Below are 16937 nucleotides of genomic sequence, written 5' to 3' on the forward strand. Positions count from 1 at the left end.
AATAGTAGTGCATTGCAACATTTTCACGCATATATAGCACATAATGTCATTATTAACTTTCTTTTGTCAATATGCTCGTAGTTTTCACGCCTTTACCTGCACTTTGAGGGAAAGCATCAGTATTTATTTACGTGCATTCTCGCAACATTATTAATTAATTAAATTATGGGGTTTTACGTGCCAAAACCATGATCTGATTATGAGGCACGTCGTAGTGGGGGACTCCGGAAATTTGGACCACCTGAGGTTCTTTACGGTGCACCTACGTTAAAGAACCCCAGGTGGTCCAAATTTCCGGAGTCCCCCACTACGTTATAAATAATGCATGTTTAGTTGCTGGAATGCTTTTTGTTTATTATTGCATAAACTGAATGTTAATCTTTTGTGCAAACCTTATTCGATGCTAACTTTCCGTCAAGTGGGCGCAACAATTAAGAGACAAGGCGTTTCACGCATCCCCTACTGCTGTAGCGCTGATACAGCCTAAACATTTAAAGCGATTAGAATTCTTAGGATACTTTACGGAATTTTCGGGGGGAGTCTCTGCCTGCTTGCCTGCCTGCCTGCCTGCCTGCCTACCCTGCCTGCCCTACCCTGCGCTGCCCTGCCCTGCCCAGCCCTGCCTGCCCCGCCCTGCCCTGCCTGCCCTGCCCTGCCTGCCCTGCCCTGCCCTGCCCTGCCTGCCCTGCCTGCCCTGCCTGCCCTGCCTGCCCTGCCTGCCCTGCCTGCCCTGCCTGCCCTGCCTGCCCTGCCTGCCCTGCCTGCCTGTCTGTGTATATGTTTGTGTCTGTTTGTCGGTCTGTTGTGCCAGTCTGTGTATGGCTGTGTATGTCTGTGTATGTATCTGCATGCGTGTCTTTCTGTAACCGTTTTGCCGCCAAATTGGATCACTGGGAGAGAGTCCGTAGTCTAATAGGTAGATGGCCGGAGTGCTGCGCTTAGGGAAGGGGGTTTGAAACTGACAACCGGACTATCGCTAGTCACTGGGAATATGATATTGGGCATGTGCAGCTCATCAGTTAAACCGTTTCCCGCCAACTATTGTTACACGTATTTTGCCCATTCTTATGTGTTGCTCTTCAATCAACCTCCTTGACGCCAACTCGTGTCACTCCGTATGTTCCACTGGAGATGCGTGGCATTTCAATGAACCTCTTGACGTCGACTTGGGCTACTACTATGTATGTGCCACTGGGTATTCGCCGGTCTTCAATGAACCCCTGTGTTGGCAACTTGGGCCACTGGGAATGTACCACTCTTCAATGAACCTTTGACGTCCACTTGGGTAACTTTGTGCCACTTAGTATTTGCGGCTCTTCAATGGGAAAATCATCATTTAAAATCCGTCCAATACATGGGCAAAGTCAAACCCGCGTCACATATACTCAGACAAAATTCTCTGAACCCACCGTGGTTGCTCAATTGCTATGGCGTTGGGCTGCTGAGCACAAGGTCGCGGGATTGAATCCCGGCAACTACGGCCACATTTCGATGGGGGCGAAATGCGAAAACACCCGTGTTAACATGCTATGTTAACACGTAAACGTTTGCACATAATCTTCAATAACGTATAATATAAACAAGTCAAGCAGCACTGTAGGGAACTATACAAGCTCGAAGGTAGCCCACGATGAATTTAACTGTCTGACCCTTAGTTCTCCCTGCTTTAGCGGCACGGCAAGCACGATGATAAAATTTCGCTCGATTTCAGCTTTCGATTCCATTTAATAGATGGCTGTCTGTGTTTCTGTACGCTGTAAGCTCAGTGAGTGACAGCATTAAGTCCACCTGACCTGTACGGAAATGTAAGCATGTACTTCATTCGCCATTGACAATAAACAATGTACGCTTACTTGTGTGAAGTATTTTTTTTGCCAGTTCAGGACTCTTGATTACCAGGCGACATAATAAAGATATCTGTAGCCTTGTTAGGGTACCGTACACACGAATAACACCCCGAAAGCGGTAACAAAACGCACAAAACCAGCGAGCGAGCCGTGCGACGAGCTCCAGCAGCCGCTACCGGAGCGGTCATATTGCTCACTACGTACTGATATTAGTTTTAATTTTGCCTGCGCCATCTCTCCGTCATATACTTTAGTTCACAATGCCTTCGCTACTATTATTTACGTTGGACTGTGGAAGGTACAGTTTCCCTTCTCCAAGTTTATATAGGTGTTATGTGATGTGCATGGTCATGAGTGAAACGCTGCATAATGTCTAGAAATTAAGTGTCTGGTTGGCTTGTAGTTTATACGTGTAGTAGTCCCTTGCTTTCATCCTAAAATGCAATATTTCCAATCATCTGGGAAAGGTTTGCGCGCGTGCAGACAAAAAAATTCTCCATTCTCGCGAGTGGTGTCACGGTAGAGTGCCGCACGCAGCGACTGTGCCCCATCCTCCACCCCAACCTTCTCAGGGAGACATTGTCGTTTCAGACGCTTAACAGCGGTTACATGAAGCGTCTGTAACGACAATGTATTCCTGAGAATAGCGGTTCCTAACCCGCCGCGGTGGCTCTGTTAGCTAAGGCGTTGCGCTCCTGAGCACGAAGTCGCGGGAATGAATCCCGGCCGCGGCGGCCGCATTTCGATGGAGGCGAAATGCAAAAACGCCCGTGTGCTTGTGCTGAAGTGCACGTTAAAGAAACCCAGGTGGTCAAAATAATCCGGAGCCCTCCACTACGGCGTGTCTCATAATCAGAACTTGTTATGGCACGTAAAACCCCAGAAAGAAGAATAGCGGTTCCAGCATTTCTTTTCGGCTTACGCGAATGCTCTGCTTACACGTATCGTGCCCGTTGTAGGGAACGATCAATTACGCATCGCGCACCTATCACTTGTGCCTTGCAGTAGTTTTCTGGCACCGACTTTATCGCCGTCCACCGACGTTAGGAAACGCTGAACACCGCCTGTACTCCTCCCGTAGTAAAACAATAAGCGCGCAGCACCGAAGAATGCAAAACTGACGCAACCGAGGTGCGAATGAGGCACCCATTTGCAATTTCCAGTGTGCAGGGCGAACCTAAACCATCCAGATTTCCCGTGCATGACTCAAATTCCATCGTTCAGGAAGAAAAAAAAATGGCTTCTTTCGGTACCTCAGTCGTTGACAAACCGATAGTAGAGACAGATACTGCTTGTTACACATGAGACCCTTTCCCCGGACGAATCCGCCTCTGCCTCCGGTCTCGTGACGCATTGAATTCACCGTCCTCCTGGAAGCTAGGCTTGCCCGCTGGCAGCCTCAGCTACTATGCTACAGCTTTCTTTTTGTTGTTACTTTTTCATTTTCTACAAAAGCTCTCGCAGGTGTCGCGAAATAAAGTGTCAGAAGTTGGGCGCCAACCGCCCCCCAACCCCCCCTGTCTCCTTTCGTTTTTAGAAGTTTTGTTTTTCTAATGTATTTGGTTCCCCTCACATATTATGTGCCCTAATACAATTAACGAAGATGCAATTTACGCGTCTCGATTATCAGAGAGTTGTAGCATACCGCAAGAAGTTATCTGGGCATGCGCGACCCCCCTTCTCGCTGCGGCTGCCTCACCACTGCGGCATCGAGCCAAATGCGCATGCGCGAGTTTTGCCCCACTCGACAGTCGCTGCTACGTTCTGCGCCGTCTGAGGCGCTCAGTGCTTTCATATTCACATTTGTGCCCGCAGTTATGTTGTTCGCGGAAGCAGCCTCTTGAGAAAACAAACAAGTTTGCACGATTTACTACATACTAAAAGCGCGTTAATTTGCTTGCTGAGATATTGAGATGCTCAGTTCAAATACTTACCCACTTTGACGTAGATAACCAATTCACGGACCAAAAAGGACGTCCTTTGAGGATGCACGTCGACAATGCGAGCCAGTCCAGATCTGTTCCTGCATAGACATTTGGATAACTCAACTAAGCATATGTGAGAATCCGTTGCTCGGGAAATTGCGCCTGAAGATGCCTTATTTGCACGCCAATGAATCCCACATCCAGCAGCTTCATGTGGATCCTTGGATTACTGTGTTTGGGATAAGCGAACCAATAAACAGTTATTTAGTCACTCTTCCTAAGCATCAATTCCAACGCCCTCCACATAGCGGGCATCAAATTGCGGTGCAGAGAATGCTCTGTGAATGTGTTTGCAGAAACATATTCCAGACTGAAGCAGGGAAATAAAAACTCGAGATAGCACAACAGCTTATCACACTTTTCACTACGATTTTGTCGAGACAAAATATACTGTATTATATAACTGTGAAATGATCAACACTTCCATGAGAAATAAATACTCATCTCAATATCTAAAAAGTTAATAAGAAGCTTTGGTTTTGTTTTGCACAAGGCTGAAAGCTTCCCGTTTGAGCTGCCGAAGAAGCCACCTCCACCACTTCCACCATTCCCACTGCCCCTTTGTGAACACTGGCAACCACTAAAAATCCAACATATCAATACTTACAACAGCACGAGTGTTATAAAGGTTGCTTTGTGCCCAGCTTCGCCCTGTGAAACTAACTGTAACAACACCAAGTGTTGATGGAAAACACTCAATGACATGGTCCCATCACACAGCCATTAACGATCCTCAATTCATGCTCGTGTTATGTTTTTCACTACATTACTGTCTGCAATATGATTTGCAAGCAAAGTCAAGAATATGGCAAGCCATAAGATGAGCATATTTGTACATTCAACTCCACTATTTCCATGAGAAATCGCAGTCTCATCGTTGTGGTGAAAAGATGGTGCGGCATACTTTTATGAGTGGTATTGCACAAGCAGATGGCTTTCCTTTTCTCTAATAAGGTTCAGCCACTTCTGCCATACGAGAAAGGAAAGGGTGGCACAGGTAAATGCCAGAAAATAAGGATGCAATGAACCATGCCAGCTCAATCAAGCACATTTTGTTTTACATCAACTCGAGCATGCGCATTGCCTGTTTGCATGGATTCATTGTCGATGTGAGGCCATTACGTGCCTTACACAAAAGGCTTTGTGCACGGAGTCTTCGCATCGGGGAAAAAATTGCTTATCGTTTTCTGCCGTGTTTTAAGATACACCGGGCACAAACACTAGATGGACACAAGCCAAGATACAAGGTCCGTTAGCTCATTTCCATAAAAAATTTTTTCACCTGTTTGAGTACATCGTTATCACACTCATAAATATGCCCAGCAATATGCAAAATAAATCAGTGCATCGTTTACATCTCATGTTGTACGGGTGTCTTTCTATGTGCTCTGCATGTCCTAAAGCACAGAACAGGACTGAAGGGATGAACAAGCCGGGCCGACATTTTGTAACATTCTATTTACTTTTTTCCATTTTTTACTTCACACGCGTCATGCAACCTAAGCGATTGCAATGAGAATAACAGCATAAGAGCCAATGACAAAGTGCAAATGTTAAAAAAATTAAATGGATTGTTAGAAAATAGGACCCACAGTGCTGGGCTCTTCCTACAAACGGCAAAATGCACATGTCTCACCAATCTGAATCATCTGGTTGGGCAGAGCTGCTGCAGTTTCTCCTTGCTGCAATCCACTGAGGTCCTCACTCAGCTTCTTGAGATGAGCGACATCTTCAGCCAGATGGGGGTAGTGTAGCTGCATCTCCGAGTGCAGCTTCATAGCCAAGTTGGTGATTTCGGCAACCTCTGTACACAGTGAGACCTCGCTGACAAAACTGCAAAGAGTGCAAGTGCCACTTGGCTTCTGCATCGCAGCCGTAGCAGGGTCATGTACCAAGTGCAGAGAAATTTTGGACAGCACCAAAAGCCTACAAGGTGTTTCACGTTACTTGGGTCAAACTTTAAAAATATGCAAGTGCCAGGTAGCTTGTTGTTTGCTTTCGCCTGGAGATACTGATATTGTGCTCAGATACTCAGATCTAATCAGATAATTAGTCTAAATAATCAACTTCTCAATTATTATAATTAGATGAAAAGTGTCAATTAGAAAATTGTAGAGCAACATGAGAAACTCCCGATACAGGTTCCTGATGCTAATCCGTGCTACGTAAAAGTGTGTTTGAAGCCGGCGAATACACGCGAAATTAGAACAAGACTGTCCGCTCGAGGCCTGTTTTGAGTATGTACCCATAGCATGCAAATAATCATCATAATCAACACATGGCCACCACTTGAAAGAGCTGGTCAGTGTTGGCACGAGAGAAGTACACATTCGTTTGTGGCATTATAGTGAAAAGCACCAGGCTGCTGTGCTGGTGGGCCGACGTTCAAATCCTGGCTCTGCTCGGCGAGAGCCTGACCAGCGACCAGCAGATCAACCAACCGACCCAGGCCAATCCATGGGATGGTAGGTAAAAAAAAGCTTTGCTTTAGAAAAGACACAAGTAAGCGTCATGTAACTTGATGCAACATTAAATTCCATACATTTATGCCACAAAATGTTATGCCACAAGTAATTATTACGTGGCAGGCGTCGCAGATCTGAACTTATTTATAACCAAGAGAGCGGAGTCACGTTTATGCAACCAGTGACCAAAACGTACTGTGTTGCATACTGGTGGCATTCTTGAGAAAGTGCCGCAGATTAAAAATATCTGCAATGCGTAATGCACGGAACGAGACTTCTATGAATGCGCTACTCGCATAGTTTCCCGTAGCAATGCCTGCTATGTATGAAATGAAGTAGTACAGCTTCAGATAGTGGAGACACGGAACAGCCTTCGTGCAAAATTTTGCATTTGAAATGCAACTGAATGCATCGCAAAAACCTAGCAGAAATAGATGTCCCGGACGTTGGAAAAAAAGAGAAACGGTACGCCACTATTAGTGCTTGCCGGAAGTGACGTAAAACCTGCGCATTATCTCTGAGATCGGGCAGTGTCCACGATGTACAGAAAATATCAGAGGCGACGTGCTCGCATTTACATCACAACCACTAACCACCGGGTGCCTGCGTCACCTCCTAAAATGCTATTTAAAGGCCGTTTAAAAAATTGGCTAAACCAGCTCTACTGCTTTGCCAAGATTGTTTCAATAGGATATACTACTCTCTTATAACCAAATTAGCCAAAAAATATTTTGTTGGAGTTAGCCTTTAACATGAGAGGTGTTTAAAGAGATGTTTACCGTGAGATATAATGTTCATGAAAAAGGTCATAGTGGAGGACTCCAGATTATTCTGACCACACAGGATTCTTCATTGAGTGCCTGCTGCTCACATGAACATTTCTGTATTCCAACCCCATTGAATGCTATTCAATACCATGGCCAGGTATTGAACCCACTGTGTCGTACCCAGCAGCAGGCTACTGCTGCCAAGCCACTCAGCTGCTGTTTCTAATTGCCTGTCCAATCAATTGCTAACGAATATGCTTTGTTGTACAATAATCGCTGTTTCAGGGACAACTTTTTTTTCTGAAGGTAGTAAACATATGAAGTAAAAAATTACCTGCGATTGTAGCTGCTTTGTTTGGATACTAGTCTTTAATAAAAAAATTCACAAGCATGGTGCATTCATGTAATCATCAGCGTAAACTTTAATATGGCCCGAAAATAACTGATCAGTCTGCCTGTTACGCGTAATAAATAAAAGTGCAAAGTGTAATCGTTCTGTACTCAATTTCTAAAAATGGAGTAGTCCGAAGTCCACCTTTTGGAGTCAGAATGAAGCCACTGTTTAGTACCAAGTGTATGTGTCAAAGTATGAATTAAGCTAGTGCTACAAATGCAGGTGAACCCGCTAACTGAACACCGCATTGGAATGTCAAAATTGCTTGCGTAAAAATTTATGCCAATACCAGTACATTACGATTAGTTTGCACCTTCATTTCATAAAGCCTGGAATGCATTGAAGTGTGAATCATGACACCAGTGCAGGAAATATTCAAACAGTTTCGGTGCCACATACTGTGCGTGTTTTTTAAAAGTGCCAAGGAGCACGCTTTACGTCTGCCTGAACTAATTGCTCAGTAAGGCCGGTGCCTATGATCACTTTTCCGATGCAATGTTAGCTTTCAGTTCATTATTTTAGTGTATTGTAGTGAAGAGGAATGCCTGGCGCTGCAGCCACATTGCCAGTCATCCGGGAAGCGCGAGCTCGAGATTGCCTGAGCTGCTCTGGTTGAGACACGCTGCGAACGCTGCCTGCTGCTCTCTTGTCCTGTGTTCGCATTAGATTCTGGTGGAGGTGTTGCGGTTTCCCCCCAACCTGTAATTACGCACCCGAACTCTGCCGTCCGTCATGCCTGACGGCCGCAGCCCGATATACCCTCCGATTACTCCAGCCATTTTATGTGCCCGTGACCAGCGACAGTGGGATCCTGACATCTTCAGTGGCACCGATAAGAAAGACGTTGAATATTGGCTGGAATCGTATGAACGCGCCAGCCGCGCTAACAAATGGGAGGACACTCTCAAGCTCAACAACGCGATGCTCTATCTATCGGGCGTCGCCGAGCTGTGGTTTAGAAACCAAGAAGGTGATCTCACGTGGGCTCGCTTCAAAACCAGCATCTCAGACGTTTTCGGCCGCCCTGGCGTGCGCAAGCTTCGCGCGGAACAACGCCTCTACAGCTGATCTCAGCAAACTGGTGAAACGTTCACCAGCTACATAGAGGACATCGTCGACCTCAGCCGGCGCGTCACCCCGACGATGGCGGAGGTGGACAAGGTACGTTTGAAGTTTGAAGTTTATTTTTGCTTCCATTACAGAAACAAGGAGCAGGAGCAAAAGGCTACAAAGGCCTGACAAAGGGCTCCCGCTCCTGTTGACACTCAGCGTCAGCGGTACAAATGACAATACGAAATACTTCACACATGTTCATATCAAATTAAATGTCACATAAGCAGTATACAGATCACATGATGTATGACATGTAGCTTAAATCAAATTAATCCGGATAAGTATCCCGGAATACAAAAGAAATATGCGCATTAAACAGTAGTTAAATACAGATGATTAAGAATCTGTAGAATAAATTTCCTGTGACTTCAGTAAAGAATAACATAGGAGACGAAAGTGAATTGCATAATTCAGTAAAAAAAGCATAACAGTATGACACGAAAATGATACACATCATGCATATTCCATTTGATGCTCTATAATATACACATCATGAAGGGCATTTCCGACGATGCCTTTCATATGCTGCTGTCAAAAAGCCCTGACACTGTTTCTCAGGTAATTGAGCTTTGCCAGAGTTTCGACGAGTTCTGCAGGCAGGGTCTTCTCACACGGCGCCCACCTGTGTCCGATGACAGCCTCGCGAGCGTGGCCGCGGCTCCTGACATGGACTCCCTGCTTTGCCGTCCGTGCTGAGGTCGCTCGTCAGCTTTCGCTGCTGTCCTCAGCCACGTCACCACCCTCACCTTTACCGGCCACCTTCGCCAGGTCATCCAAGAGCAAGTTTGCGCAGCTCTCCCTTCTGCCCGCGAAACTCTGCTGGTGCCGACTCCCATTGCTTTTCTCGAGGTGACTGCACCTCTCAGCTATGCCGAGGTTCTCGCACGGCCACCACCTCAGACCTTTGCGCCAGTTTTATCAGGCGTGCCACTGCTTCCAGCTAATCACTTCGTTCAGCTGCGGTACCCACACAGCAGTGGAGAATGGCGCACTCCTGACAACCGGCCAATATGTTTTGCGTGTGGTCTACCTGGCCAGATTGCACGATTTTGCCGTCACCGCCCAACATCCTACCGCCGTAGCTTCGACACCGAACCATACGTTTTACCTTACCCGTCGTCCTCCGCGTCTCAGAACCCTGACCAGATGTCTTCTTACTTGGACCACCACCCTCTTGTTGACCGCCGTTCGCCATCGCCCCGACGTCGCTCGCTTTCGCCTATGCGCCGTCGTCCTTCTACACCGGAACGGGAAACTAATCGGCGCAGTTCCAGAGGCGAGAACTGCGTCACCCAAGAACACACCAAGGCCTCTCCCTTCTCCGACTAATGTTATTGATGTATATGTGGACGGCGTCGCTACAATCGCCCTCGTTGACACTTGTTATTAGTGCCAAACTTTTCCGTTTGCTCAGGAAAGTTACGACGCCACTGTCAAACGTATCCCTTCATGCTGCCAGCGCAGACGGCATCACGCCTGCAGCTGCGTGTACTGCTGATGTTGTGATCAACGGCCTCCTCTACATCATCGAATTTTGGGGCTGTGTTCTTGTTTCCATGGTCTTATTTTGGGCGGGAACTTACTTTCCGCTAATAAGGCCGTCATCAACTGTTCTAGTGCTGAAACGGACGGAATTTCAAACGCTGTACGACGCCCCGCTCCTTGACGCTCGTGAACCTGAAGATAAAGTTTTTGTTGCCGAAGACGTTACAATTCCACCGCACACTTTTACACTTGCCACAGTGTCATGCAACATTGTTGCATGACACTTTGGCAGCGAAGTTCTTACGCGATCCGCCATTTTCACTCGTCGCAAATGTTCCCCGCTGCCTTCCGCCCTTTCGGACGTTAATGCTGGCGTCAGCAGACTGCTCGACTCCAACCAATTGTCCTGTCCTCTCACTTTGCTTCGTAGGGAGTGCGTTGGCCGCGTCCGGTGTGTCGACCCTGCTGTCATCATTGACATGCCAACTGGTTCCATAGCCACTCATGAGGTCGCCGTAGTGACCTGTTACCCCGCGCAGGACCAGACTTCGTCAGATGTTCTACACAGCTCCATCGCCGACACATCGACGGTTTCCGAACGAGCCCAGCTTCAACGCCTTCTCGACTAGTTCCGTTCGTCTTTCGACTGCCAGCATGTTCCCTTGGGCCGCATGTCAGCTGTTTGTCATCGCATCAACACGGGTACCAGTGCGCCACTGCGACAAAGACCATATCGTGTATCCACGACAGAGCGCCGTGTCATCGACGACCAAGTAGCTGACATGCTCAAGCGCGGCGTCATCCAGCCTTAGGATAGCCCCTGGGCATCTCCCGTTGTTCTTGTTAAGAAGGGCGGATCGATTCGGTTCTGTGTCGGTTACCGTTGTCTTAACTCATAAAGATGTTTACCCTCTTTCGAGAATTGACGACGCCTTTGACTGTCTCCAAGGCGTGGACTTCTCTTCTATCGACTTACGTAGCGGCTATTGGCAAGTCGCCATGGCACCCGAAGACCAACCTACAACGGCCTTTGTAACACCAGATGGCCTATATGAATTTCGTGTCATGCCTTTCGGGCTTTGCAACGCCCCAGCAACATTTCAGCGTATGATGGACAACATTTTGCGTGGTCTCAAGTGGAAAACGTGCCTGTGCTCCTTAGATGGTGTGGTTATTTTTTCGCCCGATTTTCCCACCCATCTCTGTAGGCTGGAGGCAGTGTTAGAGTGCCTAACTACCGCCGGCCTTCAGATCAACATCAAGAAATCCCACTTTGGCGCAAGTCAGCTCACCATTCTTGGCCATGTAGTATCTAAACACGGTATTCTTCCTGACGCCGCCAAGCTCCGTGCAGTTGCTGATTATCCCAAACCTTCCCCTGTAAGAGAACTTCGCAGCTTCGTTGGCCTCTGTTCTTACTTTCGCCGCTACATTCGGAATTTTGCGTCCATCGCCGCTCACTTGAATCAGCTTCTACGGAGCGACTTGAACGATTACGCTTGGTCCCCTGCTTGTGACGATGCCTTCCAAGAGTTGCTTCGTTTATTAACATCGCCACCTATACTGCGTCACTTCGACCCGACTGCTCCGACCGAAGTACACACCGACGCCAGCGGTGTTGGGCGCCGCGCTGTGCTCGCGCAGCGCAAATCTGGATTCGACGAGTACGTCGTTGCATACGCAAGCCGCAACCTCACCAAAGAAGAGAAGAATTATTGCGTTACGGAGAAAGAATGTTTGGTCATAATCTCTGGGCACTTGGTAAATTTCGACCCTACCTCTATGGCCACCCCTTTGACGTAATTACAGACCACCATGTACTTTGTCGGCTGTCCACGTTGAAGGTCCACTAGCTCGCTGGGCTTTGCGGTTGCAAGATTTCGACGTGCGCCTTGTCTACAGGTCTGGCCACCGCCACACCGACGCCTCGATGCCTGGATTAGTGCTCTTATCCGCTTCCTTTCAAACCCGCATCGACTGTTCCTCCACCTTCTCGAGCTTTGCGCGGTCAAGCTTTTCACTTCGATATACGGGATGGACTTCTCTATCGCCGGAAACTAATGGTCTGACGGAAAGATTAACCGCACCCTTGGCGACATGCTCTCCAAATACGTCCGCAAGTGGTTTCTCGTCATACCTCGACATCTTCGTGGTGAAACATGTTCTACCTTTCAAACTGACCTGCCGTGTGCACATGCGGGTGTCTCCAGCACTAAGACGTACACCCGGCTTCGCTCCAGGTTTTATTGGCGTGGCATGTACACCTTTGTGTGCAAGTACATTCGGTCGTGCCCTCAGTGCCAACGCTGCAAGGTTCCTGCTTGTGGGGACGCGCGACTCCCACGCGTCCCCTGATGTTGTTTTCCCCGCACGTCTCCTATACTCCGGCTTCTCCGCGTGGCTATAGAGGCTAGAAGGGTTCTCCTAGTATCGTGAAGGCGCGAGCCGAGGTGAAATACTCTGCTATGCTCCGACAGATGGCGCCGGCGCTCGCTGGCGGGTTGCGCTTGCGAGCTCCGGCGCGCTCTGCAGCTGCCAGCGGGCACTCCCAAGTGACCGGTGCTTTCCGCACGTCGCTACTCTTCGCAAGGGAACGCTCGTTCAGAAAACAGGCATGCAATAATCTGAGGTCTCGACAACCTTCCAAAATTATCGCGCGTGCTTACCGTGACGAATGATGAAATAAATCTTTGATTTGGGCGAGTGGGCCCATACCTCATAGGGCAGCGCAACTGAGATTTAAGAGATACAGAAACAAGACGGTGCGCTTGTGATGTGTATCTTGTCTTCTTCGTCCCTGCTGCGCTGCCGTTTTAACCAGAGTGATGAAAGCTATACGCAAGCAGCCGCAATAAAACGGAGTCTTACAGGAGAAGCGGCACCGAACAGCCCACAAATGTGAGGAGAGGAAATTGAATGCAATCTTGTCGTCTCGTGCACATACTTTATTGCATTTATGCAGCTTTACAAAATTGCACACTATGGCCTACAAAAACACTGTATGATGAGCGCTTTGAAAATGTATATGTTAGAAGTTTTTTTATTGTACCACGAAGGAATATATGTACGAAAGCAAGAGCATTTTCGAGAGCCAGTGTCGTTCTACTGGCAATCGCCTCACTTTCAAGAGCTTCTGCTTTTCTTTTTGTGTGTTTCGTTCCATGTTCTTTTCTTTTGTAAAGAACAGTGCAGGCGAGTGTTTCGACGGCTTCAGCTGGGTCGTTATTCGGAGCTCTACGCTTCGCTGGCGGGGTATCGCTGTTGTCCAGGTTTCTTTTTGCTCTCTTTTCGGCTGTTGCTTCGTGAAATAAGATGGTGCATCCGGAAAAATTGTAGGAATGGCGTCTTGAGAAAGCGTCGGACGTTCGCGGTCGAGCTCAACAGTCTGGCCATTGATTACGTGCTTGAACGTTCTTTGAACGAATCGCTCGTCGAAGTGGCGAGAGCACACTAGACAGGTTTCACTAAGCACTTTCACTAAGCGTTTTACTAAGCCCTCACTCTCTTGATGCTCCTAGCCCATTTCCTCACGCGCACAGGGTCGGATGGAGCGCGGAACAATGACACCTTTTCTGTAGATGACTTGTAACTGCCCCTACAAAGGGGAACAAAACATGTCCTCTCTCTCTCTCTTTTTTTTTTTTTGAAAGCATAGTTACAGAAGTTCAGCACGTTGCAGCGCATCAGGTCATCGCACTACGTTGTCAACGTAAAGAAAGGCAGGCACACGGTAAACTCCGTCGCCGCACGTGCTACGCAAAGCTGTCGACGACTTGTGCCTGCGCATTGGTCTGCGTTTCTTAGGCTCCATGCCAGTGACCCGCCACCGGAGCGCAGCGCCCTCTTCGAACTACGCCGCCAAGCATCCAAACTGATTTCTCCTGCGCTTTGGGAAAGAGCGCCCGCTCCCGACACTAGGAGAACCCTTCTAGCCTCTATAGACCTTTTCACAAACCGACGTTTGAGCAGCGCCATTGACCGACACGAGCGACGTCTAGCGTCGCCGCCATTTTGGACTGTGCGCCTTGCGAGAGCAGGCCGGCCGCACTTCGGTTGTGTGATCTTCGCCGCGCATTATTTCGATTGTTTTCTTCCGCTTCGCTTGTCTTGTGCCGCTTGACTTGTTGCATGTTTCACGTGCTCGCGTGAGCGCTCAGTGTAGTGTGCCATGGCAACAGCAAGCCCAGCCAGTGGATGTGGTTTCTTCGTCGGTAGCGGCGGCAGCCGCGTCTGCTTCGTCGAGACCTGGCGTACTAATCAGCGGTATATTTCATTGTTATTGCTGGCCACATGTGACCGTATCGTCGATTGAATCTGATCACCATTACGTTTCGCGATTGAGGGTTGCCTCATTTAGCGAAAGCAGGCGCGTACGTAGCTGTCGGGCAATGCTTATAGAACCAGGCACCGGCGGCCCGACGACGCGTGTCAGTGGTTGGTAGATATGCGGTGGTTACTCCATACGCTTCCGACGCAACTGAACAGCTCAATCATGCAAAATTTATTGGATCTGGTGCGGTGCAGGGCGCTTATAACCAAATCTCAAAGCATAAAGCGTGGTGATCGAGCAGCGCGGTACCAGCGAACCGACGCGCGGCAGTGATCACAGATGCCAGCGCGACTGATACAGCCCAGGTGCTAGATTTTTATTTTTAGTATTTATTTATTTATACATACTGTCAATCCCAATATGGATTTTAACAGGACTTGTTATAAAGATATATTTGTTTACCTATTTTTTACGTTTGTTTACATGGAATGGCTTTTCTTTCGAATGTCTGAATTTGGAACAAGCTTCGCTCACGGTGAACCTTAACGTAGATCGTGCGCGAAGTTTGTATTGAGGATATCGCGTACGGCAAGAATTGTTCGTGTGCGCTATCTCTGAAGCGAAATAAGCCAATAATATTGCAGCGTTAGGGCCATCTCTGCTCTTTCTCTTGTTTCCCTTACACCGTCTCACTGTGCTATGTTCATAATAAAGTAATGTCGAGTCTTAACAATTGTCAAATAAATACATATGCATATGACTGTAAACCACTACTGACCGTGAGTGAAAAGCGCTTAGTGGTCAGCGAAGCAGTCTCTGCACGCACGTAAGTATTTCACTTGATAGACTGTGCAAATTAATTTTTTCGTTACTGTTATTCTTGCAAGCATGATGCTATTGTCCGCGTACCCATGCGAATACCGTTTTTTTACGTTCTTACTTGCGCGGGCTCATTTGGCGCGTTTCTACGCTACGCACAGTTAGCGCATTACGGTTCCCGAACTCTAACACTGGCGCTAGGCCGCGCTGATGAGGTTTACACGTTCGTTTTTGCATTCTCTTGCTGCCCAAGCACAAAGACAACGATCAAAGATGGGTGAGCTTGATGCAGCACCACACTGGGCAGGGCTGCGCAGTGTGCGTGTGAACGCAGAGACAATGTTTTGGTGGACACAGGGTCTGCATACATCTCCCATAGGACACGATTTTTCCAGATCGTTGCGAAGTGTATTTACCGATTAGTTCTCTCGCAGAGTGCTCCAATTTGTCTTATACCGGTGTCACACGGACACTATTGATAGCGATCGAGACCGATCTGGATCGGAATGTTCGACCGCGATTGGCTCCCTTCCGCAGATTGAGCAAAGAAGCCAATCGCGACCACGAAATTCGACCCATATCGGGCTCGATCATGATCAAAAGTGCGCCGCGTGACCCCCGTATTAGGCACTGGAATGAAGTCGTGTTTGAAAGAATAACAAATGTAGCCTCTGCCACTACATACGAGAAAATATTGCATCGAAGAGCTGACAATTCTCGCAACCTGTTGGGAAATGTGCCGAAAAGAGTTTACCAAGATGCGTTATTTTACTGATGTGTGCATTGGTTCACAATAGACTGAAATGCCAAGTCCTCAGGTGATGCAAGAAACCGGCGAAGCGTGAACATACCACATCGCGGCAGTGGTCTCGCGGAGTGCTGTGTTGTGGACACACTTAGTCCCCAAAATCGTTATTTTCCGCTGGTTGTTTGTGCACCCATGAACTGCACAGTGCTGGCCTGTAGCCTTTTGATGAGTATATATGCCATTATTTACGAGCGTAAGTCATTCGTGACAAAAATAAACGGAAACATCGAAGGAAAGCTACCACTTCGCAATGCAAGCGCAAGGCAAGCTCACAGTCCAGACCGAACAGGCAACACTGACACATACTCTCCACGATGGATGGATGGATGAGGCTGAACCCTTTAAATCGGGCGGTGGCATACGCCACCTAGCCATGGCTATTAACATAATTTGTACTTTGTGGTGGGTGAAATTTCACCCCTGCCTTAATTTTATCCACCAATCAGATAACCTCTGTTTGGTTATTTCTACCCGCTTAAAGTCTATTTTGCCTTCACTGTCCCTAAACCCCAATGCTTTGAAAAAATCAGCCCCGTTGCCTTGCACTGTAGGGTTAAGCCCCTTACAGAAAATGATGATGTATGTTGTTTAATGGCGCAAGGGCCAGGTATGGCCAAAGAGCGCCAGGCCTGTGTTAATAAGTTGACAATGGAGCAATGAATTGCGAAAGGTAGATGTGTCGTGGCTGTAAAAGGGCCTAAAAACAATCGCTGTAAATTGCGTAAAATATATATGTAATAAAATTATGGCAATGGCTAATGAGGTGCACTATGAAACGAAAGAACAAATTGCAAGATAATGATGATAAATGAGAATTTATCACTGATAAGTCTTTCAAAAAGCACTACTGCCTCTTCAGGCCCTTTGAAATGCAAGGGCCTGGAGACGCGTGCTATACAAAACTACTATCGCAGCGGCATCCTCTGGAGAGAGGATGCGCTATGAAACTATTGGGCAAATAACATGCAATGTAACATCGCTAAG

The 16937-nt window shown here is 47.7% G+C and overlaps 1 protein-coding gene across 1 annotated transcript in view; it reads right to left on the minus strand.

Moving 5' to 3' along the window:
- The window catches only part of LOC119466396 (twinfilin-like), a 49827-nt gene extending 40061 nt beyond the window's left edge, over positions 1–9766 (minus strand). The window contains exons 1-3 of the mRNA XM_037726908.2: positions 9685–9766; positions 5469–5636; positions 3782–3870 (exon numbers count right to left, since the gene is read on the minus strand). Of these exons, the coding sequence (XP_037582836.2) occupies positions 3782–3870; positions 5469–5636; positions 9685–9766 (339 nt within the window). The remainder of the gene's footprint in view (positions 1–3781; positions 3871–5468; positions 5637–9684) is intronic.
- Between the last annotated feature and the right edge of the window lie 7171 nt (positions 9767–16937).

The sequence above is a fragment of the Dermacentor silvarum genome, chromosome 10 (genome assembly GCF_013339745.2).
Source record: "Dermacentor silvarum isolate Dsil-2018 chromosome 10, BIME_Dsil_1.4, whole genome shotgun sequence".
Taxonomy (NCBI): Eukaryota; Metazoa; Arthropoda; class Arachnida; order Ixodida; family Ixodidae; genus Dermacentor; species Dermacentor silvarum.